This window comes from Pipra filicauda, unplaced genomic scaffold (genome assembly GCF_003945595.2).
Source record: "Pipra filicauda isolate LSUMZ 115617 unplaced genomic scaffold, ASM394559v2 scaffold49_size4853605_pilon, whole genome shotgun sequence".
In the NCBI taxonomy this organism is placed as follows: Eukaryota; Metazoa; Chordata; class Aves; order Passeriformes; family Pipridae; genus Pipra; species Pipra filicauda.
Genome location: NW_024104642.1, coordinates 1,945,749 through 1,973,133, shown reverse-complemented (window position 1 = coordinate 1,973,133; position 27,385 = coordinate 1,945,749). Strand labels below are relative to the sequence as shown.

Here is a 27,385-nt window from a genome sequence, read left to right as displayed (position 1 = left end):
TGTTTAACTAGTTTTTGTCATCAAGCTCCTGATTTGCAGCATAATTCACATCTCCCTGTAGACTTGTTCTATAGCACTAAGTTTTGTAGTTTTTTAAATCAATTTTAATTCATTTGGGTGTCAAGTAAAACTTAAAATGAAAACTGATACAGTATCACATTCAAGAAGATTAAGAATCCTGTTGGCATAAGTTAGTCTATTCCTCCAAAGGGGTGACTGACTTTAAAGATCAGTTTAAATGAGGTGTTTCATTCCATGTCACTTTACTAGAAACCTCTGGCTAAAACTGTGGAAATTCCATAATCCCAAAGAGTTCTCTTGGCTTCCCAGGCACACAATAGTTACCTTCATTCTGGCATTTTTGCTTGCCAGCTGGGCTGTTCCTCCAGAATTTTGTATCACATTGCAGTGTTTGAATGTCGAAAAAATCTGTTATCTCCTGTAAGAACAAAGCACTTTAGTTTTATGTTCAGTTAAGTAACTTGGAATGTGTTTGAAGTCTGTCATGCTCAAGTGCTGAACAGAATTCACGTGATAGTACTCCAGACTTATCACAGAATTCACAAAATGTGAACATTTTGATGAAACACTTCACTTGATAACGTCAGTTGTATGTTACCTTTTTCTCAATCTGTTGTTCTAAATTTTTAAATTTTGTCGTTCAATTTTGTTATTGAAGCATAAAGCAGTAGTTCTGAGCTTTCTTAAAGTCCATACTAAAACCTTCTTATCTAAAATACAATTGACAAAGAGCAACAGCCTCTAAAGGGAAGGTTTGTATACGAGCTTGTTTTTCAAACTGTTTTCTAGTGCAAATGTTTAATGTTAAGAGTTACCCTTTGCTATTTCAGACAGTCAAACTATATTCTCATTTACTTTGAGAGAAATGACAGACATAACAACATAACAACATATCTTTCTCAAGAAATAACCTTGCCCCTGCCAATAAAACAAAACAGTTAAGAAAATATAGTTTAATTCTCTAAACCTTGAGGATTTGCTGACAAAGTCTGTCCTTGAAGGATAATATTCCTGTTCTCCTCCCTCACAAATTTGTAATTGCTTATTTTTGGTGGAATACTCCAAAGCTCATTGACGATTTGGTTACTGACATCCAGCATTTTGTTGAGTCAGTCTTGTTCTGTATTTAACACTAAAATGAAATCATCGCTATCATTGGTAATTTGAAATGTGTAAATTGTTTTATTAGCTTAACTTTTTGCCTTTTGTTTAGGGTGCGCCAGTTTATAGAGATGGTGAATGGTACAGACAGTGAAGTGCGGTGTTTGGGAGGCCACAGTCCAAAATCTCAAGATAGTTACCCTGTTAGCCCACGATCATTCAACAGTCCTAGCATGAGTCCCAGCCATGGAATGAATATTCACAATTTGGCAACAGGCAAAGGGAGCAGCACACACTTTACTGGTAAGTTGACCTGGAGGATGTACCACATAGATTTGGAAATACCACACCTGTTTGTTTTACTTAAGATTTTACACTGAATGCTTTGTATAATTTTAATGATTAAAATATGTGATTTTCAGTCACTGGGCAAAGTGAAAGTTTCATCATACGTTTTTTGCATGTGCTGTTGTTTTTACTATGGGTTTGCAAAGCAGGTTGTCACCAATTTCTAAGAAATGCTTCTCTCTGGGAGACGAAAGATTCTGATAAAAAATTTCTGTTTTCCTTTTGAGGATAATTTATGGCTTAGGCAGGGTGGTTTAAATCCAGTAAGTGGTGTATATGATACCTTTCCTATGGTGTTGATGGAGAATTAGGAACATCTGCGCTTATGTAGGAAACACTGAAAGCTCGGTGGTGGAGTAGGGAAAGACTTTCTGCTGGCAGCCACATTTCAGTCTGAACAATTGAAACAGTTCTTTGAGCATTTAGGTAATCGGAAATCTTCAGTGGGAAGCCATGAATGTTTGAGGCTGCCAATGGGGAGATCCTCATGCCTTCCAGAGCACCACTACAGAGAAGAAGTTGAGCATGTTAAAATAGTACGTGAACGTGTCATCCTTGAAGACAAGACTTAAGATAGCAGAGACCATCAGCTTTCACTTCTGTTTACTTTCGAAATCCATACTGGAGCCGATTGGGGGTGCTTTATTTAACTTATTTTTCTCTCTCTGGGATGGAGTGGGAAGCCAGTGTAGCCTGGCCACCAGAATAACTGCTGCCCTTGGAAGGGACAGCAACTTCACTCTTCTTCCCTCTGTGTCAAGGGAGTGCCATCACATGTGTCAGTGGAGATCCACTCAGATTTTCTCGTTGTTCTACAGGTGGTTATTTGGATGTATTGTAGAAAGGAGGTTGTAGCCAGGTGGGGGTTGGTCTCTTCTCCCAGGCAGCTATCAGTAAGACAAGAGGGCATGGTCTTAAGCTCTGCCAGGGGAGGTTTATGTTAGATACTAGGAAGAAATTCTTTACAGAGAGGGTAATCAGGCATTGGAATGGGCTGCCCAGGGAAGTGGTGGATTCTCCATCCCGAAGATGAGACTGGATGTGGCACTTAGTGCCATGGTCTAGTAGCCACGGTGGTAGTGGATCAAGGGTTGGACTCGATGATCTCAGAGGTCCTTTCCAACCTGGCTGATTCTATGATTCTATGAAAGTACTTCTAAGTTTTCTAATTTTGAAAATAGAGGCACCCCTTAATAAGCAAGTTGGTGAATGTATTATTAGAATTGAGGTTTGGGACTTCCTAAATGGCAGCAGCTGTTTTCTTAATAATAAGCCCTTTCTGTGACTTGTTTCTGTATTAGAAGATACTAGGGAGCTCCTGGTTCAATATTTGCTTCAAATAATAGTTTTTTATCTTATTTTACAAGGGTCAGAAGAGATTTTAACCAGATATTGTTATTTCACAGCGTCGTCTAATTTTATTTAGTAAAGCACAATATTAACAATAAAATGTTACGTGGTGAAAGAGGGAGGTTGTATAGCAACATGCAAGATGTTCAGCATCAAATTCTACTGCACATTTATCAAAAGAATTATGTGATTACAATTAGTAAGGTGCATGTTTGCTTTCATTCATGATGACTACAGTGGCCTAGAAAAGATTTTTGGATCTCTCAGAAACAATGCATCAGTTCTAAAAGAAATTATTCTGCTTTGGTGCAGTTTTCTGTTTTACTGGTGTATTAGTACAACTGAAAAACATTCTCATGTCTATGTTCGTAATTGTTATATATAATAATATTAATAATATGTAGCGAATATATATATATATATATATAATATGTCATATATAATAATGCTTAACTTCTGCACTGTAGAAAATTTAAAGGTTTGAGTACCTGAAACATGGAGGCAAAGTATTTGGGTTAGTTTAGCAAATCTAGCGTTTACTGACCAGGAACAATTATGCTCTACTTATTTCACTATTATAAATTGCTACTTACAAATAAGTTTGTAGATGGTTATAATTGTTAAAACTTTCTTTCAGGGTTTGAAAGTAGTTGCAGTAATGGAGTAATATCAAATAAAGCACATCAGTCTTACTGTCACAGTAAACACACGACCACCAGCTTGAATGTACCAGAGCTAAACAACATAAATGTATCAAGATCACAGCAGGTTAACAGCTATTCCAGGTGAATAAACTTCAGATGCTTCTAACTTATGTTAAGACTTGTGTTGTCCATGTGCTTGCATTACAGAGAAGAATTTTCAGTGGAATTTGATGTGATTTTTTTTTTTCCCCAAGGACATTTGAAACACATAGTGTAAGGGGCCAACAGCTTGTGATCACTCTGGTGTGCTTTTGTGTTATTTTGATGACTCAAGCTTAATAGGCTGTTTTCTCCTCTTGGGTTAAAGAAATGCAATGGACAAAAATAAATTATCTGGCTTACAGCTATTTATGGTCAGTTTTGAAGTTGTACAGTGAAGGTTAACTAGCTTTCTGGCATTTGGGATTTTAATTTAAGCCACTGACATTGATTTAAGTTTGTTGCATGTAGGTAATGAAAAGTTTCCCAGATACTCTCCATTTGTGCTACTATCTGCAAAGTAAACATTGAGATGCATATGAAATGTGGACTCCCTTTTGTTTGTATATTCCAATCACTGTCACTTGTGCAAATACATTCAATTCAGAGAATGAAAATAAATTTATTAACCAGGTTTAATATGGTTATTCATCACCAGTAACTCTGGGTTGCGTTGATGCAGCAGAACCTAATTTGATGTGAAATGCAGCAGTACTTGGCTGCATTGTCCAAAATGGATTCCCAAAACTACCATGTAGGGTGTAATGATGCAGTGGTGATAACCAAAAGTATTTCAATTGGACAGTGATAATTGGGGTGAAAAAGTAAGAGTAACAATTTACTTTTTAACTTCATGATTTCTGTTTGCATCAGCATTGCCTCTGCCAAAAAACCTGGCAGTGTCCAGGCAACTTGGAGATTTTTCACAGGAAGAAGACAGTTCCTTGGCTGTGATGTTGCTCAGTTGGAAAGGCCTTTTGGTTTCCTTCCTCAAAGGAAACTTGAGTGTTTTTGGTTGCTTAGAAGCAAGATATTAAACTTCTAAATTTGATATATGTGGTCTTGACAGAGGTTTTGGGTTGTTATTCTCCATAACAAAATAGAACAGGCTAGGATGCAACTGTCAGCAAAGCTCAGTCCCCAAAGCTGTACTGGCATTTTCTGAAAGCACTTCTGTGACCTGCTGCGAGCAAAGTATGGTGAGGAATTGAATGCTCTGAATTTGCCTCTGAGTATCTCTTCAGTGTTTTGGTTTACTCAGCATTTGCTTTAGGGTTTTCTTTTTTTTGTTTCTCCCCTGTCATTCCACTGAGAATAAATAAGAGATCAAGGCATTTTTGAAAGAATTAGTTACCTAAATACATTTTCAAAGTAGGCTGTATATAGACTTAACTATATTTAAAAAAAAGTGGTAATAGTATATTTTCACAATGCATTTTCTCCATCACTGTGTATATAAAGATATATAAACAAGGTAAAAAATTTTTTGTGTGTATCTAGAAAGTGTTACTCCTTACTCCTGAATTATAGGGGACGTGTTTAATTTTTCAGCATCTGAAAGTACTATTTTACCGAATGTTAACGTTAGTTGAGACAGCCTTAAAATTTCCATGGTGCTCTGGTACCACCAGTTGCTATGGAAGAAACTGTGGTCTAACTTGGTAATATTTAAGGCAGCTTTTCAGTAGCCAAGATGAGGAAGTACTGTGATGAAGTTGTGAATATAACCTAGGTACTTAAATATGAGTAAAACTTGTATTTATTACTCTCTTTTCAGCAATGATGTAGACATGGAAACAGATCACTACTCCAATGGGGTTGCTGAGACTTCGTCCAATGGCTTCCTAAATGGTAGTTCTAAACATGATCACGAAATGGAAGAATGTGACACAGAAATGGGTCTGCAGTGATATTTCTTACATTTTTATTAAGTGATGGCAACAAGGTTATGTTTTTACTTGCAATGCTTCCCAACTTGAAAATTAGGGTTATTAGCTCAAATCTTAATTTTTTGTTTGTTTGTTTTACTGTTACAAGATGTAAATCAGGTGGTCCAGTATCAGTGTGAGAATAGGGAAAATAGGTAACTTGTGGCTATTGAAACTAGCATCAATTTCTAAGGAAGTACCTTTAAGAAGAAGCACCCTGTTGTGTAGCACCTCTGGCTTTGGGTTGGCAGATTGTTTCTCCCTCTTCCCCTAGCCCTCTTCCCATTCATGGTTCTCATGACATCTTTGTGCTTCACAGTAAGTGTAGAAATTCTAAATCTTTATATTGAAGAATGCAAAGTGCTAATATTTAATGCTCAAGGAAACCACTATATTTGGGAAATGTAAAAAAAAAAATTAAAATAATTCTTTCCACTAAAAAATTACTGCTTGTATAGTTGTGGTCTAAAAATTACCTCTGTTTTACTTAACCTGCTTTATACTCAGTCATACCTGTTGACATTGATGACAAATGAATATTTAAATCCTCTCTGATTGCCCTTTGTGCAGCTGCAGAACTAGGTTTTCAAACAATTGATTTAACCAGACATCAATTAATAGGTAGTTTAAATGAAATGTGAAACTCGAGACTTCCAGAATGCAGCAGTCTGGTCAAGCACATACAGAGGTCTGTGACTGCTTCACAGTTCCAGGAGCAAGTGTGTTGCTCATCCTGCAGCTTTGCTGGTAAATACCAGGTAACTGTTGAACAGCAAATGTAATTCTGTTACAGCCATGAAGCGGGGAGATACAAGTTGCCAGGCTGTTTTCCCTGCATTATGCTCTGGAACTGGATAATAACAGGGCCTCATTTCCATGACAGAACAACCAAAATACTTCTTTACTCTCTTGGAGCCTTTTCCTGGGAGACTTGTGACAGACATGCAGCGGCTGCACAGGGCACAGAGTTGTTTGTGCTTTTTGTAACATAGTTTTTTTCTGCCTTTGGAAACTGATGTCCTAGATTAGGCTGCACCACTACTTGAAGACTTGTGGGTGCTTCACCTTTTTAAAAAAGAATTGTGGTTCCTCCACCTACACTGTTTACTGCCCCCAGTCTGAGTTTGGTGGTTTTTCACTTTTTGAAATATTTATATATTCTCCTTAGTGCTGTGTATGTAATATTCAGTAGGCAAGTATTTTCCAGAGGTTTTATGCCTACATCTAAGGAAAAAAAAAAAGGTGGCCAGTTAAAAATCCTTATTTGAAATAGTAGTCAGAATACATCACTAGATAGCAGTGTAAAGTCAGAAAGAAGAATAGTTTTGTAATTGAAGTGTACCTCAAAATGCACATTTAAAACTTGACTCCATTGATAAAAAAAGGCAAGGAACGGATAAATGCCTTTTTTTTTAATATGTTGCTTTAATTGTAAATTTTAAAAAGACAGAACTTTCAGAGAAGCCAAGGATTAATTTACTATTTATAATTTGCATCAATATTTTTTAAAATCACTAGTGTTGGGGAATGTTGTAGCAAACAGTAAAGAAATCAATGGTAATGTTCTGCTTGATTACAAAAGAAGCCTGAAATGTCTGAATTATTAAGATAATATATTCTACAAGGAGTATGAACAGTCTAAAAGATTGTCTTGTAGCAGACTCCATCATGGCTGTTCAGGAGGTTCAGGGGTTTTTACCCTCTTTTAGCAGTTCCGGATTTGGCACATCTTTAGAAGTGCAGTGCCAGAGAATTAAAAAAGTAGAACTGTGTGGATTTTTATTTTGTTTTTTAAACTCCCGCAAAATTTTAGGATAAAATTTGGTTTATAGTTAGTTTTAAATTAATCATTGCAAAATAAACAGCACATGTCAACAGCCTTTGCTGTTAGTTAATGAAGTCTCTTAAATGTTTATAAATGAGCAATTTAGCAGTGCTCAGTACAGAAGTATATGGTGCCAAGGTCTCTCTGAGAAGGCAGATGGGTTTTTTGAGTGAAATCAGTGCAGATTCTGTAGATCCACAGGTTGTTACTTTCAGCTCTATTAGTGGTGATGATGACGATATCGTTTTTGCAGAAGTAGATTCAAGTCAGTTAAGACGTCAGCTCTGTGGTGGCAGCCAAGCAGCCATTGAAAGGATGATCCATTTTGGAAGAGAATTGCAAGCAATGAGTGAGCAACTAAGAAGAGAATGTGGCAAAAACACAGTGAATAAGAAAATGCTCAAGGTATTTTTAATCTTGAAACTGTGGTGTTAAGGTGAATAACTGTGCTGCCCAGCAGGAACTTCCCACAGCATGTGGTGCTGGAATGCTGTTCTGCTTTAACTTCTCTCATTTTTTTTGTGTATGTGTGTGTCTGTCTGAGAGCAGTATTCTGGTCAGCTGTGGTGTAGCACTGTCTCCTGTCTTGTCTGTGTAGCACATGCACAGGGAAGATAATTTTGTGCTGTAATACAATTAAACCCAGAATTTAATTTAGCACTTTCCTTACTCTCATTTCTGACCATGTAACTTGGCCTCTTGAATCAAAGTGCTGGTTTTGGCTCTAATGATAAATGAACCACATGAGGATTGGTAGAGATGCCCAAAATGTGGTCTCTTCAGTACTCTGCATGCTAATTAGTTTACCTTGATTTGAGACTGCTCTGGAAAAGAATTCTCCGACCAAAGACTGCATGCAGTTTTCAGTCTGTTTTCTCTTACCCCATCACTTACTAAAATACTGCTACCTTTTGTCTTGCTCTTGGGAAGAACACTGCTTGCTCCAAGGGGAACAAGCCCTGTCACAATTTTTTTATCCTTTTGTACTGATAGGCACTGACAGTTACTTTCATGATACTGAATCAAAATAAGTGAATAGTCCTTGTTTTCACTAGTAGCATATAGCTGTGAAATGTAATAAAAATCATCTTCCCACAGGATGCATTCAGTTTACTCGCGTATTCCGATCCCTGGAGCAGCCCTGTTGGAAATCAGCTTGACCCGATACAAAGAGAACCAGTGTGCTCTGTACTTAATAGTGCAATACTAGGTAGGTATGGCCTGGAGGCTGCCATGTCTGGTGGGCAGTGCCTTTCTCTCGTCCCACATAGACGACCCTACTGCTCACTGCGCATCACACTCACTGAGTGAGTAATGAAGGATAGCAATGTTAGGATACGCTCTTTCAGAAAGACAGGGGTAGTTTTGGGGGGCACTTTAATGTAACAGGTGCTTGTCTGTTTTTATTGTTCAGCCCAAAAATGGGTCTGTTCAATAATGGTGCTTATGCAGGGAATTTGAAAATGTCACTTTGCTCTTAGAGCCAGACAGTGGAGGAGCAACAAACTTCGAAAGTAAACACAGGAATTTTGAAATGAGTGATTGAAGCAAGCTTAAATATCAAGGTTTCAGTGTATTGCTATGAAATTAATCAGGTGTTTTAACTGCCACTGTGATTCTTTTCCAGAGACTCACAATCTGCCAAAGCAACCACCGCTTGCCCTGGCCATGGGACAGGCATCACAGTGTCTAGGATTGATGGCTCGGTCAGGCATTGGATCCTGTGCGTTCGCCACAGTGGAAGACTACCTACACTAGCTATGCATTTGAAGGTCTGAAAGGTGTTGTGGCATATTCAACATGGAAAGTAGACCAGCTCTGCTGACTGGAATTTGGAATTTTAATTATGTACTAAGGACAAGTCTGTCGCTTTATGTTGCTTCCTAGTTTACAGCATGATGCAAATGATTTCTAACTTAGTGTTAGGAGAAAATTTCCATCTTTAAACCTCTTAGACAACTAAGAGTTGAAAATATCACTGGTAACGTCAGACATCCAAATTGACAAGTACCAATCCTTTAAACGATTGTCCAAAACAAACCAAAAATCCTGCTACCTTGTGGTGGGACGGAAGACTAGAAAACATGGATGTATTAGCATGTGGGTGATGTAAATGTCAAGCAGGATGACTTGCCAACCTCCACCCCCATTGTTACATAGTTCAATCAGTGTAATTTGCAAAATGCAAATGGTTTGGATATATAGTGTTGATGGGAAGAAATGATATTTTTTAATGTGTACTGTAAAACTTGAATTACTCAGGAGCTGAGTGAATATGTTTGTTGCTACTTACAATCCCAACCTGTTGATCTTAGTAGTTTTTTGTTTTAACATGGTCTTTTCAACTTTGTTTCCTTGTTTAACTACAGACAGCTTCTGTTGTGTAGGCTCACCAGTTTAACTGTTGTATTATAACAGTATTACATGTCAACACAGTGTGGTTATGACCTATTTATATAAAAACCAAATATTTAGTCAATTTACAGTCTTAATTTAATCTTTGTACACCTTGCATTTTTAAAAGTGCTTAAATAGTACTATATTGCAATAAAATGTAGTGATATCATAATTAACCAGCCATTAAAAACTTACTTCTACATACATGGTAGCATGGAGTTGTATGCTACATTGTCTTGGTTCTAGAGTTCCCTCCTAGAACAGCACTTCTTACATAGACCCGTGAATGTGGCTCTAGCCAGGAATGCCCCTTCCCTGCAGCACCTGGGCTGTGAGAAGTTAAAGGCTTGCCATGTTCTTGCCACAAAGTGAGTCTAGCTAGGGGGGTCAAGTCCATGCACTGACAGAATCTTATTCAAGCAGTAAGGGATTTTCCTTTACTGCTTGAAAGTAACCATCAGGCTTGAGGGGGAAGTAAGTGTCCTGCTGTGTGAGCTGACTTAGTGATTCTGCTATTAGGGTACAGACTTCCCTTTAGACATGCAAGTAACTGAAGCTGCTGTAAGAAATGCAGCATCCGCAACAGTAGGTACAACATGGCTCATCTTTATTCTCTGCAAAGGCATTGCCTCACAGAGGCAGCTCAACAAGTCTGGTCCTAACACCAGCTGTTCTACAACACTGCCCTGCTCCCGTCGCTTTGTAGCTTCCCCAAGAACTTCTGAAAGGGGGAGAGAACAGGAAAGTCTGATCAGGCACAGCTTGGTGAAGGTCAGTGCCTTCTGGTAGGTGGAGCTGAAAGCAAAGTGATGATGAAATGGGGGAAAAAAACCAGTGTTGTTTTGAGAGATTAACTTTCAGTAAAAGTCCTTAATATCATCTTCTGAAAAAGCTGTTTTCAGACTCAATTTTTAGTCTGCGTTGCGATCCAACGCTTCTTAAACCTTGCTGCTTTTTCCTTTTTTTCTTGCCCTTAAGAAAAAAATAAATAGCTGTTAGTTAGTTGCTCCTCTGCTGTAGAAGCAGCAATCCATTGACTGCTGCAGCATTTCAGAACAGAATAACTGACTGGAAAGCTGATAAACTTCCTATGGTATTTTACATACACCAGCTGCCTTCAACTGGCCAGGGGTACCAGCCTGCACCACGCTCCTTCAGAAGGGGGATGCAGGTACAGCGGTGCTTTCAGTGATGGAGCACAAGTGAAAAGCAGATCCTGCATGCTTTAACCATCAGTAACTTTTGTCTCTGGTGTTCGAGAGCCTCACAGACTGTGTGGGTGTGAGTCTGTCCCCAACAGGTGCTACTTCTCTGTGCTCACACAGAAGTTCTGGGAATTTGATATCCCTGCTTTTAGGTTTTACACATACCTGGAACACCTTTGAACAGCTCAGAGGCTGGAGGCTGAAACAGCAGTTTTCTTAATGTACCAAAAATGAGGCAATTTTTTTCCAAGTTGTGTCTCTCACACCCTCTCCAGGGGCATGCTCACGATACCCACTGAGGCTGTAATGCTGTGCTGCCCTTCCCTTATGATCAGTCTTTGGTTAGAGGGTCACAAGCTGCAGGCCTCTAACACAGGAACACTGGTTTTACTCAAGTGTACTTTTAACCACATATGCAAAAGTAGCACCCACTTTGACTTTTTATACTCACCCCAAGATTTGTCCACAAACTGAACTGCAGCTTTTTTAACTGGGTCTTTCTTGTTTGCAAGCGAAAAAAATTCATTTGCTGAAATAGAAATGAGTGTTAATTACCAAGTTTAAGCCAGACAAGACTAGATGCAGACCTGCCTAACCAAAACTGCTTACCCTGTACCCGGTTGGTGTGTGGCCCATAGAGCTGAGCATTTAGAAAGTCTTTGGCGAGCTGTTGGTGGAGGCCTGTTAAACTCTGATCTTTTAAGCACACAGCTGCGTAGTTTCCTTTTGACCTAGTTAAAAAGACAGATGTAAATCCCTTTACCATGGTTACAGAACCCAGAACAACACACACATTAGCGTCAAGCTTTGCTACTTGAGCACAACTGCAGCAGTTGCTGGTTTCTGATGCTCAGATGAGCTTGGTGGCAGTATTAAAAAAAAATTAAAAATGGGACCAAAACTCTGAAGCTGTTGTTATATGCCTTTGTGTGCACCGAGTCATTCCTTGGGAGTCTTGAACTAGTTCTCCCAGAAGCCAGTGCAATTCCTCTCTAGGGACATCAGTGACAAAGAAATAAAGAGGAAAAAGAAAAAAAGATTAAAATGCAGGAATTCAGTGCTCAACCACCCCACTTGTAGCAGCATGTAACACAGTGCGTACTGCTGTGCTTATGACTGCCCAGTGATCTCATAGCAGTTATATATACCTAACATATAAAAATTATTTATATTATAGATTTTGTTATATATATATATATGCATGCACACATTAAGGTTGAGAGAATTGGGGATGTTCAGCCTGGAAAAGAGAAGGCTTTAGGGCAGCCTAATTGCAACCTCCCAGTAACTGAAGAGAGCCTGTAAGAAAGATGAGAGGGACTTTTTACAAGGGCATGTAGTGACAGGACAAGGGGGAACGGCTTCAAACTAGAAGAGAGTAGGTTTAGATTAGATATTAGGAAAAAAATCTCTTTACTGTAGGGTGGTGAGGCACTGGAAGAGGTTGCCCAGAGAAGATGTGAATGTCCAGTCTCTGAAGGTGTTCAAGCCAGGTTGGATGGAGCTCTGAGCAACCTGGCCTAAGAGGAAAGTGTTGCTACCCATGGCAGGGGGAGTTGGCAGTAGGTGATCTTTAAGTAAGGTCCCTTCCAATACAATCCATTCTATGATTCTACATAAGCATGCGATAACAGAAGATATTAAAGATGCTTATAGCACATAACTATGCTTTCAATCAGAGGAAGAGCAGGGGAAACATGAAGTGCAGAAGAGGGTACAGCCATGCAGTGACAGAACAGCTGCTGCAATGCCCCATCCCCCAGGCAAAAGCAGCCACATGGGGCAGACACCCTGGATCATCTCTTCCTCCTCCTACCTGGCACCCTTGCTTGCCTTGCCTTTCTTCACCTGCGTTTTGGCTTGGCCTTGCCCTTGGGCCTGGCCTTGTTTCTCTTTCTCAGCCTCATCTTCAAGTTCTTCACCTGAAGTAACTTTAAAACAAAATTTCCCAAACATTATGAATCAAAACTGATAAGAGGAACAGGAATTAAACAACAAGCATTTTTCAGAAGCACTGAGTAGTAAGAAGGGCTGTGAGAAGGAAGGGAAGAAACATGCCTCAAGGGAGCAACCCAAAGTTGGTGGCTGCTAGCCAGCTTTCCTCTTCCTTGGCATCAACGAAATGGGATTCATTATAGGACAAAAATTCAGTGCAACACAACAGCTACAGGTAACCCACAAATGGGAGTCCAGCCCCAGCTTCAGTCTCACTTTGTTCTCAGCTCATCTCTTTGTTATGCCAATAGATCTTTTTTAAATAAAAGGAAGAAAAAGTAGCAGTTACATCATCCAGCAATATAATTAGGTGAGGTCTGGATGAGAGAATTGTTTAAATAAAAGGGGTTTTGTGAAGTACTTTGAAGTACAGATGAAAAGAGCAGGGATAAACATTCTTGACTCTTGACTCTGTAGTTCTGAATTTGAAAAAAAAGTTATTTCATATTTTACAGATGCTATTAAATTGTAGTTTGATGCATAAAGTATCAAGATGATTTAACAACTCTATCCAGGAATAGCCTTTATAATTTACACAAGTGCTGAATATTAACCCACCTCTGGTAATCCTTGCTTTTTCAGCTATAACACCTGCTCAAGATTTCCTTAAACACCTCAGGCTATTTTAACTGAAATCACTGTACAGCAAGCAACTTCTGTAAAAGGCCCAAGAATTAGATTAAATGTGTCTTTAGATCTTCCCTTGGGAAAAGAGAGTCTGTCCATGTTTCAGACTTTCACCAGGGCACTCTCCATTGCATGAACTCCTGAGATATCAGAAGTGCTCCGCGCTAGCAAAGTGAGCTGTAGCATACCTTGGTCATCTGATGGAGCCTGCTCAGCAGGTCTGGGGAGCAAGGAAAAAGCAACAGGTTACTCTTCCAATTCACACTCACTTCGCCTACTCCCGTTTCAAGCCCGGCCTCCCAGTGCCAGGACCCGGCTGGGCAGCATCCACCGAGACACCCCAGATCCCCCCCCATCCCCTCACCCTTCGGGCGGCGCAGGGGTGGCGGCCACATCCTGCAGTTCCTGCAGCTCCTGCAGCACGGCCTCGGGCAGCAACCTCCGCTTCTGCGGGGGAGAGGGGAGTCAGGCGGGCATTCACCCACTGCCCGCCCGGAGCCAGGTGGGAGCGGGTGGGGGGACGGCGCTGTACCTTCTGCTCCGCGAACAGCTCCTGGTGCCGCCGCCGCTTCTCCTTCAGCAGCTCCCGGTGCCTGCGGGGAGGCGGGAGGCGCAGTCAGCACGGCTGCGGAGTAGGAGAGGCATAAAGGCGGGGAGAAGGGGGGAATAAGAGGGGGACGGTGGGATAAGGGAGGACGGCAAGAAGGGTGAAGGGGAATAAGGGGGGGGATAACGAAGGGTAAGGGGTGAAGGCAGGGTAAGAGAGCGGATGGCGGAGTAAGACAGGTGAAGGGAGTTAGAAGGAGGGTAAAGGGGTGTTGGGGGGGATAAGAGGGGAATAAAGGGAGGACCAGAGCACGGTAAGGAGAGCCGTAAGAGGAGAGCAGGGGTAGTAAGGGGGGAGTAAAAGGGGCGAAGAGGGAGCACGGGACAAGAGGGGTGAAGTGCCCGAGAATGGTCCTTCGGGGTCCGTGTGTGTGTCCGCACCTCCGGGCCGCCTCCCCCACGAGCTTCCTCTCAGCCTCGGCCGCCTCCCTCGCCACGCCAAAGGACACCTGCTCCGGGGCCTCGTCCGCCTCGTCCTCCGAGGAGGAGGCCGGGCTGGGCAGCGCGGCGGGAGGCCTGCGCTTGCCCGCAGCCGCCGCCGCCTTCCTCGGCCGCGCCATCGCCATGGTCCCTGCGCCGCCCGCCCCGGAACCGCTCCCGCCTTCCGCCGGGGAATGCCGTGCGCCAGGGAACCCCCGCCTGCGTGCCCCGCCCCCCGGGCGCGCGCCGACAGACACAGGACACCGGGAAGTGGCGGCGGCGGATCCCGACCGCCCCTTTATTGCCGTGAAGACCGTCCGGCCTGACCCGCCGCCTCCTCTCAGCCGCCCGCTCCCTCCCCGCCCGCCGTGCCTCCGCCGCGTTGGTCCCGTCGGGCCGCTCCCGGAGCTCAGGAGATGATCTCCGTCTCGTGTCGCGCCAGCGCCGGCGGCAGCGTAGTCCCGCAGGGGCCCGGGAAGTGAAACCTGGAAGGGAGCGGCCGGTTTTAGGCGCGGGCAGCCACCAGCGCATCCTGCTTTTTGCTGCTTCCTTATCTGGCAGCGCCCGAGCACCTCTGGCAGGGGGGGAGAGGAGGGAAGAGGGGAGAAGAGGGTTGTAGGACTTCTGGGGCTTAGGGACAGACTTCACCCCCACACTTAGGAAACCGCAGTTGTGTCTTTAGTAAAACTTAATTCCAGCATGAAAAAACTATCATCTGTTCTTACTTATTAAAATAAATTAATATTTCTTAAGCGTTGGGCAGAAAACTATACCATATTTGTCTAAAACCAGCATTTTAGCAGTTGGATGCAAAAGACAATGAAGATGGAGGGGCCTAAAGGCAGCTACTTTGAACAGCTTCACCTGAATCTGTTTGTGGCAGGAGTAGCTTCCATGTTAAATTCTGCAACTGGCACTCCTCTGGCGGAGACCTGAGGGGCAAACATGGCTGCAGGATAAACCACGGAGGAGGTCCCGACCTGCAGGGACAGGGAAACAAATCACAAGTGTAGCAGGACAGTGGTTAAAACAGACAAAACCAACCCAACCCCTTGGGTGAGGGTCCTTCTTAGAACACTCTATGTGCAAAAGCCACTAAAGCATGGAAGATCCTTACAGAAATTAAACCAAACTAGTATCTCCAATCAGTGTTACTGCATATGTAACTATTTAACATAGCATAACAATCAGGAATTGTTTCTCTGATACAGCCCAAAGAAGCTTGTTTGTGCATTAGAACTCTAGATGAAAAAAAAAAAATCCCAGAAACAAAACTTTGTCTCCAGGGAAAAAAAAGCCAAGACATTCCTTGTGTTACTTGAGATTATTCAGTAAAGAGAACACAATATTCTGAGCAAGTGTTTTGCACCTACCTGGTGCATGTAAACTACCTCACAAAAAGGGCAGCACAGGATAACAGTTACCTACCTTCTTACAACATTTAGTCACTTCCTTTCTTTTAGACTGAGCATCAAAATAATTGTATTTTTCACTGTTTGAGAAATTAGATCTATAATAAGGTTTGGGTTGGAAAGGATCCTAAAGATCATCTAGTTTGAATTCCCCTGCCATGGGCAGGAACACCTTTTGCTAGACCAGGTTGATCAGAGCCCCATCCAACCTGGCCTGGAACACCCTCCAGGGATTGGGCACCTACAAATTCTCTGAGCTCCTATAAAGTCTTCCCAGAGCCTTCTCTTCTCTAGCCCTCTCAGCCTGTCTTCACAGAAGAGGTGCTTCAGCCCCCTGGATAATCTTCATGGCCCTCCTCTGGACTCAGTCCAACAGTTCCATGTCCTTCTAACACTGGGGACACCGGAACTGTATGCAGTATTCCAAGTGAGGGTCTCACGAGAGCAGAGTAGAGGGGGTGTGAAATTCAACAGCTAAACAATATTGGCTAACCCCTAACACCTGTGTATCTTAATTTCTGAGCGGTTTCTGTATATGTCCAAACTTCAAGGTCTTTTAATGTTTTACACTTGACACTAGAGAGTCCCTCAGGGGCTTTTAGCTCCTCACAGAAGCACAGATACATCTGCTTTACCAAGGAGGTGCAACCTCCTTAGCGTGGCTTCCCTGCCAGTTCAGAGGACAGGTAATGAAAGTGCCACTCACTACCAAGCAGAGGTCACAAATATCAAGCTCCTTCTCGACTGCTGTGAGAACATCAGGATCCAGGGCTTCACCAAACCACACGACGTGGGGACGCAGGAGCCCATTGCAGCCATCTTCCTCACACCTGTTTAAACATCACCAAGGGACAGCATTACGCTACCGACGTGGACCTTGCAGGCTGCAAAACGTCAAAGCAGTTTTCATACTCACTTGGGCATGTCTTACCTTCCACCACTCTCTCCCTTCTCTTTCACAGCCCTCCCCGCACCCTCCCCTACTATGTGCTGGGCTGATTCCATGCTACACATGTTGGAATTACACATGTGCTGCCTGGTCACATGGAACAGGTTGCTGCACAGTTTTTCAATGCAGATACTTAACTGTGTCTTCCCCTTACTCATCTCCTGAAATGCATGAAAATTAAAACCTCGGCCTCCATTTAACAAATTGGCTAACAGGTTTTTATGGACAAAGTGAACCAAAGAACAGAAGCATCGTGTTAGCCTCTTCTTAGGAACCAGATGAAAAATACAGTGGATTTTTGCATCTGCAACTAGCTAAGGTAAAGCTTCAGCCAGAATAAAAAAGCACCGTGGTACATTTAATGCCTGCGAGGGACTATGCAGTGGCTGTACCCCAACACCGTATTCCAGACTAACAGTGGGTGGCACCTGCAAAGTAACAAAACGTTTACTGTTGTAGCCCTCATTTTTTTTGCTGCAATTCTCCTACTACTTCACTTACTACAAGCCCCATGAATTTAGGCATGTTTCATCTTGGTGCTCAAGTACACAAATGTGCGATGCCTTTGGCATCGTGGTGACTTCCAGTACACACTCCTGTTGGCAGCTGTGCCCTGTAACTTTAGGCTCAGTTCTCTGGGGCAAAGTTCCACATCTTTCTCTCCTGTGGAATGTCTCTGTGTCCTTCCAAAACAACGTGAACAGTAACACAAGCCTTTGAGATACACAAAGCATGAAGAGGTAACAGCAAAAAACAAATCAGTCCATACATACTGAGGAAGGTCTTCAACTGGAATCGCAGCATCTGCTGTTTCAGGATCTGGAGCCCTGAAGTTACAAAATTGAAATACATATCCAATCATAAAAAGTGCACTTTATATATTAATAAAAACTTAGTTTTCTTTAAAGCACACTCTCCAATCAAGCAATCTTTGCAACTCCAGCCAACTTCAACACCTACTGCAGCCCTAAAATACCACACACATGGCAGGCAGGCATTGGTCCAGAATTATCCCAGAGCTGAGTGACTGTCAAGACTGTTCAAGACTGTCAAAGGCACAACAATTATTTATGTAGCTATCTAAAGCTCTGGTGAAATGCAAAGGGAAAAAACTCCACTAGAAATCTGTGAGCATATGCCTGGCCCGTACCCCTGCCCACTTCCATTTTAAATGGTGAAAGAAAGAAGATGGCTAGAAAAAGGAGACTGAAGGATACTGGGAACTGATGCTTTCATCCTGATTGTTTCACACATCTGTATTTTGAGATCTGTAATCAGGAGAATCTTACTGAGAAGTTGAAGGTCAAAAGCTACAAGGTGCTCAAGAGATGCAGAAGAGGAAAATGCATGTATAAGACTATGACAGTTCAATTTAAGGAATAAGAATCTGATTTAATAAAAAAAAATTGAAAGTGAAGAGGATGGGAGTAAAGAAGCATTCTCACGATTAGTTGATGTCCAATATGAGAGTTGTAGATCAGCTGAAATTGTTCTAATTTGTTCTAATAATGTATCATATTGTGCTGACTTAGAGGTTAACAATCAGTCATTTACAGGAGTTAATGGCACCATGGGCGCTCACGGGAGTTACCAAACAGTATCCTCACGTTTCAAAACAGCTGTGTAAAATTTAAGCATTATTAATACTAAAGTAAAACGGGGTGGTTGGCTGGAACTCCCATATGCTCTTGAAATGGCTCCTTTGCTACTGAACAGCAGACAAAGTAAAAAGCACAGAGAGTTTGCAAAGCAGACACATTACCCTTTCCCGGCCAACGCAGGGCATATGGGGCTCTTGTAATTCGCAGCTACGTTTCCACAGCTGGTGCACCGAGTTTTAAATAAACTACCTGAAACACACAAAGAGAAAACATTAGGGATGAAGCGATGGCTCTGAGGTGTGGCTGTACAAGCAAGTAGTTGTGTTTATCCCAGGCAGCCTTTATTTGACTTTGAAGACCACACCTGGTGGGTAACTTACTACATAGACGTAACAGCCAAATGTTGAAAGCTGGCAGCATTACGAACGAGATGCTGTTTACACAGCACATACCCACACTCTTTTGTTGAGCAACCCAAGGTGACTAGTATCACCCAGCCCAGCAAAGGTAGACTTTCACTGTCAGCTGAAAAGCCGCAGTGAAAACAGCAGCAGTCCCACTAAGCTATGATGTATCACCTTGTTCTACCTCAGGATATGAGTTATACGCAGTCCTGTAACAGTATTTTGGAGAAAAATCATAATATAAAATATCACTGAGGGAGATTATTTCTGCTTATTGCTTTTCCCATTAGATCAGAAACATTTTCTTTAAAAAGAAAATAGAAATACACAGATTAACACTATTTTGTTTCATGCAAAACTCCCCAACCTCAAGACTTTTGTAGCATTAGTAACATGCTGTAGAGATGAGCAATATTACAAAGAGTTTTAAATTGTTTCCATTTTGTAAAAAATACAGATAACCAAAATTAAACTATACTCAAGGCTTCACCCTTGGATCCACAACTGCAAAAAATTTTGTGCAGGTTTCTTGTGTCCAAGTCACAAAAGTAGCAGTGGGAAATCCCATTTAAACCTTTTGTGATACTCAAGTTAAAAAGCACTGTAATGCTGGAGGGCCAGGATGGGTCTTTGTCCTGGGAGATTTCCACTCCATGCAGGGCCTGCAGAGTGGAGAAAAGAGTGGGACACCTCTAACGGTGGAGAAGGGCTTCCCCACCCTCCTTCTCTCCACACTTGCACATCTCCTCAGATCCAAAAGCCCCAGTGACCTCCAGGTGCTGCACCTGCCTTCTGCTCTGGCACTTTGTGGGAGAGAGGGTGGGAGTGAGGAATGCCACTGACTACAGGAAAAAGACAGGGAGTACCACTGTGTGTAGGAGAGAAAGGTTAGAGAATCTCATCTGCTTCCAGATCCTTTGTCCTCCTGTAGCCAAGGACTGCACAGATGGGGACAGGGTAGAACAGGACAGAGGGAAACTACCAGGGCTGGTGAGGCCAGTCTTGCCAATACATCTTTTATTGGTAGGAGTACTGGTCTGGCACCACCACTACCACACAGTGGGAGTCCTTGGGGATTTTTTTCCCCATTTCTAAAGTGAAATCAGCCAAGTGTCACAGTCAGATGTATTCAGGTAGACCTGAGGCAAAACTGAGCAAGCGGGAAGGGAGAACCAGTTCCTGTCTATTGCCAAAAATCCATTAAAAACAGGAAGATGAGGTTCTGAGATTCTAAAGATGAGAAATAAAAAGGATATGAAGTACCTGAAACAGCTTCCAAAAGAGAACAGGGTGTGACTGTAAATAACTTTATGCAACTTATAATTTTAAAGACAAATTTCTTTTGTCCCAGTACTTATCCTGTTTTATCTTCTCCCCACTGCCCACCCTGGGTTTTCTGGCCTGTAGCAAAGAGGTAAACCAGCTCGTACCGTGAATTTCTAAGAGGTGCTTTGTGCCTGCCTTCCTGTGCAGTTCATCAATATTCTGAGTAATGACCACAACGCTCCTTCCTTGCTTGCTCAGACGCTTTTCACACTCTGCAATGGCAATATGTGCTGGATTTGGATGTTTACTCAACATCACTTCCCGTCGGTAGTGGTAAAATTCCCACACGCGGGAAGGGTTTCGCGCAAAAGCCCCGGGAGTGGCCAGTTCCTAGAAAAGACGTAACAAGTCACTCTACAAAAAAAGGGCAAGAAAATCCCTTCCCCAGATGAAGCCTGCTGGATCACTGGCACTTACACTGCCACTGTATTTATAACCATGTGCAGTTGATAAGAATATAGATCAATAACCCTTACGAGGATGACAAGTCAAGGTGTCTTATCAAATCAGAAAATAACTTATAGAAATAGTGTGGTGTGTGGGTTTACACAGTACACTTGGACCTTATTCTGTGCTGCCCTACCAAACTATCAGGAGTTTAGTACAGCCCAAAGGAAACAGAGATATTTCAATGCACGCAATTTTTTGACATCAAAAACTCTCTTTTCCACAGCAACCATAAAACACAGCATAACGTGGATATATTTCTTTTGCCAGAAATTTCTTTTCTGCATTTTTAAGTGTAACATGAGCTAAATTACACACATTGTCAAAACCAAAGTCTAATGTCTTGTCTTTTATGTGCTGGTAAAACTGAATCTCTGCTTTTCATAGCAACTTTAACTTTGCCTTATCTTTTCTAAAATCAGGAAGTAAGCTCCGTCTAACATCTCAAAGCACAGTTCTGCTAACATTAAAACAGTGAATGCAAGTTTCTGTTGCAGCAGGACCAGTCATTTATACACACACAGGTTTTATCTGCATTGCTAGTCACTTGAAAGAAACAGCTCATCTTTAGATTCAAACCACCTTGAAAAACTCACCTCTTTGACTCCTTTTTAACTTTAACAAATCTTTCAGGAATGTTGTAATTAAAAACTATATAAAAGGCAAATGTGATTGCAGTGTTTGGAGCAGCAAGTACTGATGGCATAACAGTTGCCTGAAACATCTGCGGCACCAACCAGGATGAGACTCATGAGGCACCTGTACAGCTGGCACAGTTTGGTGCTTGCAGCTGCACCACTCCACCCTCAGTGTCTGTTCCCACCTTTTCTCCCACCCCAGTGGCTCCCAGTGTTGGCAAGATCACTCCAGTGAGAGACAGAGCTTGTGGAAGAGTTAAAGATGTGAGGAACCTGCCCCCAAACAGAACAAAAAAGTCCTAAAGCAGTTTTAAGAAGTATTATGAGACACCAAGATTAAAAGAAAACAACTAGTCACTATCATTGGTTCTTCCTCTGCTAGTTTGGTAAAACTCTTAGGAGTTTAAAAGAGGAAAGGCCCCACGATGTAGGAAAAACCCCGAGGGTATTAAAAGATGAGCAAACAGCTGAACTGCAAGGCAGCAACAAAACAAGGACAGTAGAAAGACCCAGAGCTGCCTGCAAGAATGCTGTTTTACCCAAGCAACTGATAAAATGACAGAAAAGAAGTTGCAGCTGCACCAAACAGACTCCCAGGTCGCTGGGAAGAGCTGCAGAGGCAGCTGTAGGGAGACCTCTGTCCCTGCCAAGCTGCTACGGGAGCACTTCCACTGTCTCAGGTCCTCAGCTGCTTCTGACCTTCCACACTCACCTACCTGATGGACAGAGAAGCACGGCTGCACAGGCATGGGGCCACCAGTACCTACCTGGGCTTGCCACTTTCTCCAGAAACCTCCAGCCCCCCTGAAGGTAGGAACGCCACTCTCCGCACTGACCCCGGCTCCTGTGATAATGGCAATGTGCTTCGCCTTGGCAAACACTTCTCGAAAATCAGCCATATCTGTGCGTGGGGAGGGAAAATAAACAGCTGCTCAAGCACTTACACTTTTACATAAGAGCAACACAGACAGTGCTGGCACACTTATGCATCCAGAAATGGCTTCGAGGTACACCTCCCATGACTTTAATTTCAGAATACCAATTGGTTTCTGAGTTTCTGTATATTGGAATTTGAAGGGCAATTCCTGGGGATCCTCAAAAATGCATATGAGCAAGCTCAGTAGGGCAACATGTGCTAAATTACGACTATAGTCAAGATTTGAAAGCAGAGCCTTTAACTGAAACCACACACTAGATGCTACCTCGATAACAACTGTTGCTACCACCACCCAGGAACAGTTGCTTCCTTATTGTTAGGTAAGATCCTAAGATGAAAAAAAAAAAATTTGTTTCACCTTCAAAATTGAGGTAATTTGCCTCCTTCTGAGGCATCCTGCCCATTTCCTAGGTTTGCAACTAAGAAATAGGTTTACAACTATTTTTTATTTTTGAATGTATTATTCCCTTCATTTTTCCATACACAGGAAAGTATTTTGGGAAATACATGGCAAATTTCCTTTGCCTTTTTCTATGAGTCAAAACAAGATTAAAAAGGAGCAGGTTAGCTACAGAAAAACCAAAATGTCTCTTCCAGTTGACTTCAGACACTAATTTTAAGGCAACATATTTTAGAATCACAAAATGGCTGGAATCAGAAAGGACCTCTGGAGATCACCCCCCCCACTCAAGCAGGGTCAGCCAGAGCAGACCGTCCAGAACAGTGTCCTGTTGGATGGGTTTTGAGATCTCCAAGGATGGAGACTCTATAACCTTCCTGCACAACTCATGCCAGTGTTTGACCACCCTCACAGTAAACAAACTGTTTTCTTGTGTTCAGATGGAATCTTGTGTGTTTTGATTTGTGCCCATTGCCTCATGTCCTGTCACTGGGCATTGCTGAGAAGAGTCTGCCTTGTCTTCACCCCCTCCCCATCAGGTGTTTTTATGCATTAATTAGATCCCCTCATGAGCCTGATCTCCTCCAAGCTGAACAATGCCATCTCTTCAGCCTCTGCTCGTATGTCAGATTCTCCAAGTCATTTTTGTGGCCCTTTGCTGGCCTCTCTCCAGTATGCCCATGTCTCTCTTGCCCCAGGGAGCCCAGCACTGGACCCAGCATGTCAAATGTGTCTCACCAGGGCTGAGCAGAAGAGAAGGATCACCTCTCTGGAGATGTTCTACTGAGTACAGCCCAGACACCCATTAGCCTTCATTGCCACAAGGGTTCATCGCTGGCTTATGGTCAACATGGTGTCCACCAACACCTCCAGGGCCTTTCCTGCCAAGCTGCTTTCCAGTTGGTCACCCCCAGCTGGTCCTAGTTCCTGGAGCTATTTTTCCCCAGGGCAGGACCCTCTGGAGTATCAGCCACTCCTTCCAGCTTCATACCGTCTGAAATCTGAGAGTACACTCTGCATTGTCATCCGGATCATGAATGAAGATGTTAAACAATACTGGCCCCAGGATGGACTCCTACAGTACAACACTAATGACTCTCCAGCTGAACTCAGAGCTGCTGATCGCAAAGCTAATCCCCACAATTTACTATGTGTCTTAAAAATAAAACAAAACAAAACAAAAAAAGACCCCACAAAACCCCATCCAAAGGCAGGTAAGTTCCTGTAAGGATAAATAATTCCTGGAGAAGTCCCAAGACCCACAGCACAAGAGCCACAGAATTGGGCAGAGAACGCTACTATTCTGCTGCCGAGTCCACTGTTGTAAACAAAACCTCAGAAGCTCTGAATGTGTAAAGCTCAAGCCAAAACCCCTCCCAGCCTGGTCTCTGACAGCAACCAAACGCTGATGCTCAAGGTGGCAGAAAAAGCAAGTGCACCTCAGCACTTCGGGGTTTGCTTTGTACCTGTTAAGTTCTGTGTGCAGTTTTCAAGTTAAGGTACACTCTCAAATTAAAAAAACAAAACCAAAACATCCCCATACAAAGAAAAGCAGAATATTTACTACTGCTAGCCTGCACAGGGCTGCTGGGGTTACCCAACAGCCTGCTCCTGAGCCGTCACAAATGCTCCAGGCCCTCCATAAGTCTTGTACAAAGAAATAAGGAATGAGTTTTAATACTCATTAGGATTATGAAAAGGAAATGCAGTTAACTAGTGTATGTTTATGTGCGTAAATTACAAGCACTAGAAACACGTCACAGGGCAACCATGCTGACTGCAATTATGCATGGGTTTGTGGAACTACACAGACGCACAACGTTAATTTTAACAGCTGGAGGAATAAAAAGCAACTTCACGCTCTTCTAAACATTCTGAATTAACCTATGGATTTCATCCAGCACCCAAAAGCTTCTAGACTTCCAAATCCACCTTAAAAGCCTGTCCGGGCCGCTTAAGCAAACAAACCGATGCCTTACTTGAACTAGGACGAGCCATTTCCAAGCAAAACTTCTGTCTCTTTGCCGACGAAGCCTTAAGCCCACAGTGCGCTTGGGAAACCAGCCTTCTGGCGGTAAATTGGAAGAGACACATCGAGAAGCACCTGCACCTGGGAAGAAAAGAGGCGAAAAAGAAGCGGCCTATTCGAGGCGCGTTAATTTTCTCTGCAAGCTTGCCGGCAACGGAGCTCTCCACAAAGAACCAGGTGCAAATGTCAACCGCGATTTGTTTTTGTTTTGGGTTTGTTTGGGTTTTTTTGGTTTTTTTTTCGCGCTGCCTCACGCCGAAGCAACTCCCGGGACCCGGCTCTGTCAAACCGGCATTTTAAGGAAGCGGAGGGGGAAAAAAAAAAAAAAAAAGAGAAAAAGGGAAAAGCAAGGGACGAAGCCGCCGCGGCGGCAGCCCCAGAGGGCAGCAGAGCCTACGTGCATCTGCCCTCCCGCAGAAGGGCGAAGGGGAGCAGCGCGGGCGGACGGAGCCCCGGCGAGGGGGAGGCGGCGGAGGCGGCCGCCTCCGCCGCCTCCCCCTCGCCGGGGCTCCGTCCGCCCGCGCGGTTGCCGGGCCCTCCCTCTAAGCGCCGGGGTGGCCGGTTCGAGCCCCGCCGCCGCCAACTCACCTCGCCGGCGGCGACCGAGGCCGAGCCGTGCGTCTCCGCACGTCCCGCCCCACTCCCGGTGACGGGGCCGGGCCTGGGCTCCGCTCCGCCTTTCCCCTCACGGAGTGTGGGGGGGAAAAGGGCAGCGGTGTTAAGGCGGCGACGAGGATGTGGATGGACGGACTGATGGATGGGTGGTGGCGTGTCCTCGCATTAGCTTAAATTGTACGCGAACAGGTCGGAAAAAAGCGAGATGGTTTTTTTTTTTTCCGGCGTCATCCCTCTTGAGGTCCGCCCTCAGGCATTCGCGGTTTTGGGCGCCCGCTGATGAAAAAGCTATGGTGCCGCGCTTGGACAGCGCGCAGTTTCCACAGTTTTTTTTTTTACGAGAAAAGATTTTTTTTAGCTTTTTTGTTTTTTTTTTTTTTTTTTTTTTTTTTTTTTTTTTTTTTTAAATGAGAAAAGCTGTTTGTAGTTTGTTTTTCTTCTGCGGAAAGAAGATTGCTGCTGCTTTCATGCAGACTCTTCCTCTCCGCCCTTCCCCAACCCCACCTTTTAAAGCGTCGTAGCCCTTTTCAGAGATGGCGTACATTCCCCCCCTCCCTCCGCTCCCGTAAATTACCAGCTTAAACAGATGAAGAGGTTTCAAAAACACGTACCCAAAGGTGGCAAAGGCTGAAAGGCAAGTCCCACCGTGTGGGATGTGCTCTTTCAAGTCCACCACCAGCCCCGCAGGCCGGGGGCAGCTCCTGTCTCCCACCCGGCCTCTTGGCACAGGGCATGTTACCTGATCCAGTTACCCGAGGGCAGGGGAAGAGAACACCCAGAGGTTGCTCCCAAGGGCTTGCGGCCGATGTTTCTCTCATTACACTGCTCCCTGGCACTTGTTATTGTTCACTTAGTACCAGCACGTCGTACTCTGTCTGCCTCCAGCTGCAAACACGACGGAAGCCTTTGGTGGGGGAACCTTTGCGTGTCGCTGATCAAACTGGACCGAGCTGGCTGTTCTCTGAGCACTCTGCCTGAGTCTCCATAAAGGCCCCACTGTGCTTGGAAAACCAGCACATCATAAACTCGGAAAACAAGATGAAGGCCAGTGTGATCTCCCTTAGCATTCTAACTACCTTGATGGTCAGAACCTAAGTAATGCTACGTGGAGTGGGGATACAAACAAGAGGTCAGATTTGCTGAATGAGGGATTGCCTCTGCTGAAGGTTATTCAGTATCACGATTGGGGTTGGTTTGTTGTTCTTTTTTTAATTGAGATCTTGGTATGGACTGGACGCCCTGCTTATTAGGCTGTGTATTTTGATGCTGGTTAATATAAAACAAAAAAAAAGGCAATTTGCAGTTGCACTATCACCACATTTTTCACCCCACTGATTCCAAAGTTCAAGACAGCAAACTCCTAGTCTAACATTACACTAACAGGAAAAGGTGCTTCTGTTTATGAACTAGAGTTTTGAAAAGCACATCAACCAAAAAGCTTTCATTTTCTCATTACGTCATTGCACTCATTAGATATGGTCCTTCTAACTTTACATTAACCCAGGGCAGGGCATGTTAACATGCAAGGTTTGCAGAAGTACAGGTCTTTTAGTAACAACAGAACTCAATTTGCACAGGTTATGCAAAATGGGTACAGCACAAGGTTGGCTTGTTTTGGTCTCTTTGGCACATATAGATTGCATACTCCAAGAGGCACAATGATCCCATGGTTTCAGAAGCAGTCAATCATGCATTCTGTATTCTCAGAGGTCTGAAACAATGAAGAGCCCAGCTCAGCTGATGCTAACCTGCCATAAGAAAATGGCCATGTTGACTTTCCAAATTGTTTGTAGTGGCCTCAAACAAATATGTTTATGCAAATGTGTACATATATTTTCTAAGAAGCTTTATAAAAGATTAAAGTGACATCTGAAATTAACTTCAATATAGTGGGGTGTTGGGTGTAGATATGTGGCAGTGTTCTACAGTCATTTGTGCCTGATAAAATAATTCTGCATCAAATGTTTTTCTATTATGGTAATTTTCTCCAGCAGTAGAGTCATTAATGCAGTGAGAACAACTCTAGGTGGACAACAGACGTATGAAATGTTCTGCAAGGATATGCATTTCACCAAAATCAATTAACACATAAGAATCCTGTCTCAGAAGAGACAAAAGGCA

General features: G+C 43.2%; 3 protein-coding genes across 5 annotated transcripts in view; 1 reads left to right on the top strand and 2 right to left on the bottom strand.

Annotated features, from left to right (window-relative positions):
* Positions 1-9,857, top strand: part of RANBP9 (RAN binding protein 9) — a 40,774-nt gene extending 30,917 nt beyond the window's left edge. The window contains exons 9-14 of the mRNA XM_027748310.2: positions 1,235-1,425; positions 3,458-3,605; positions 5,281-5,402; positions 7,510-7,661; positions 8,355-8,466; positions 8,884-9,857. Of these exons, the coding sequence (XP_027604111.2) occupies positions 1,235-1,425; positions 3,458-3,605; positions 5,281-5,402; positions 7,510-7,661; positions 8,355-8,466; positions 8,884-9,014 (856 nt within the window). The 3' untranslated portion in view covers positions 9,015-9,857. The remainder of the gene's footprint in view (positions 1-1,234; positions 1,426-3,457; positions 3,606-5,280; positions 5,403-7,509; positions 7,662-8,354; positions 8,467-8,883) is intronic.
* Positions 9,858-10,238: 381 nt separating this feature from the next.
* Positions 10,239-14,743, bottom strand: NOL7 (nucleolar protein 7). The gene is made up of 8 exons (XM_027748316.2): positions 14,468-14,743; positions 14,013-14,073; positions 13,845-13,927; positions 13,669-13,700; positions 12,675-12,789; positions 11,468-11,589; positions 11,310-11,387; positions 10,239-10,625 (listed from the first exon to the last, which is right to left on the bottom strand). The coding sequence occupies exons 1-8, from the start codon at positions 14,650-14,652 to the stop codon at positions 10,558-10,560; spliced, it is 744 nt and encodes a 247-aa protein (XP_027604117.1). The 5' UTR covers positions 14,653-14,743; the 3' UTR covers positions 10,239-10,557.
* A 31-nt stretch (positions 14,744-14,774) lies between these two features.
* On the bottom strand, positions 14,775-26,022 carry SIRT5 (sirtuin 5). 3 transcript variants are annotated; one of them, XM_027748315.2, is made up of 9 exons: positions 26,004-26,022; positions 24,600-24,730; positions 22,051-22,184; positions 20,303-20,528; positions 18,630-18,717; positions 17,641-17,694; positions 16,625-16,748; positions 15,371-15,486; positions 14,775-14,991 (listed from the first exon to the last, which is right to left on the bottom strand). In XM_027748315.2, exons 2-9 carry the CDS (start codon positions 24,712-24,714, stop codon positions 14,916-14,918), a joined length of 933 nt encoding a protein of 310 aa, XP_027604116.1. In that variant the 5' UTR covers positions 24,715-24,730; positions 26,004-26,022; the 3' UTR covers positions 14,775-14,915. The 3 variants fall into 3 exon arrangements, with proteins under 3 accessions (XP_027604116.1, XP_027604115.1, XP_027604113.1); XM_027748314.2 differs by lacking the exon at positions 26,004-26,022 and adding an exon at positions 25,876-25,890; XM_027748312.2 differs by lacking the exon at positions 26,004-26,022 and adding an exon at positions 25,238-25,494.
* Positions 26,023-27,385: the final 1,363 nt, after the last annotated feature.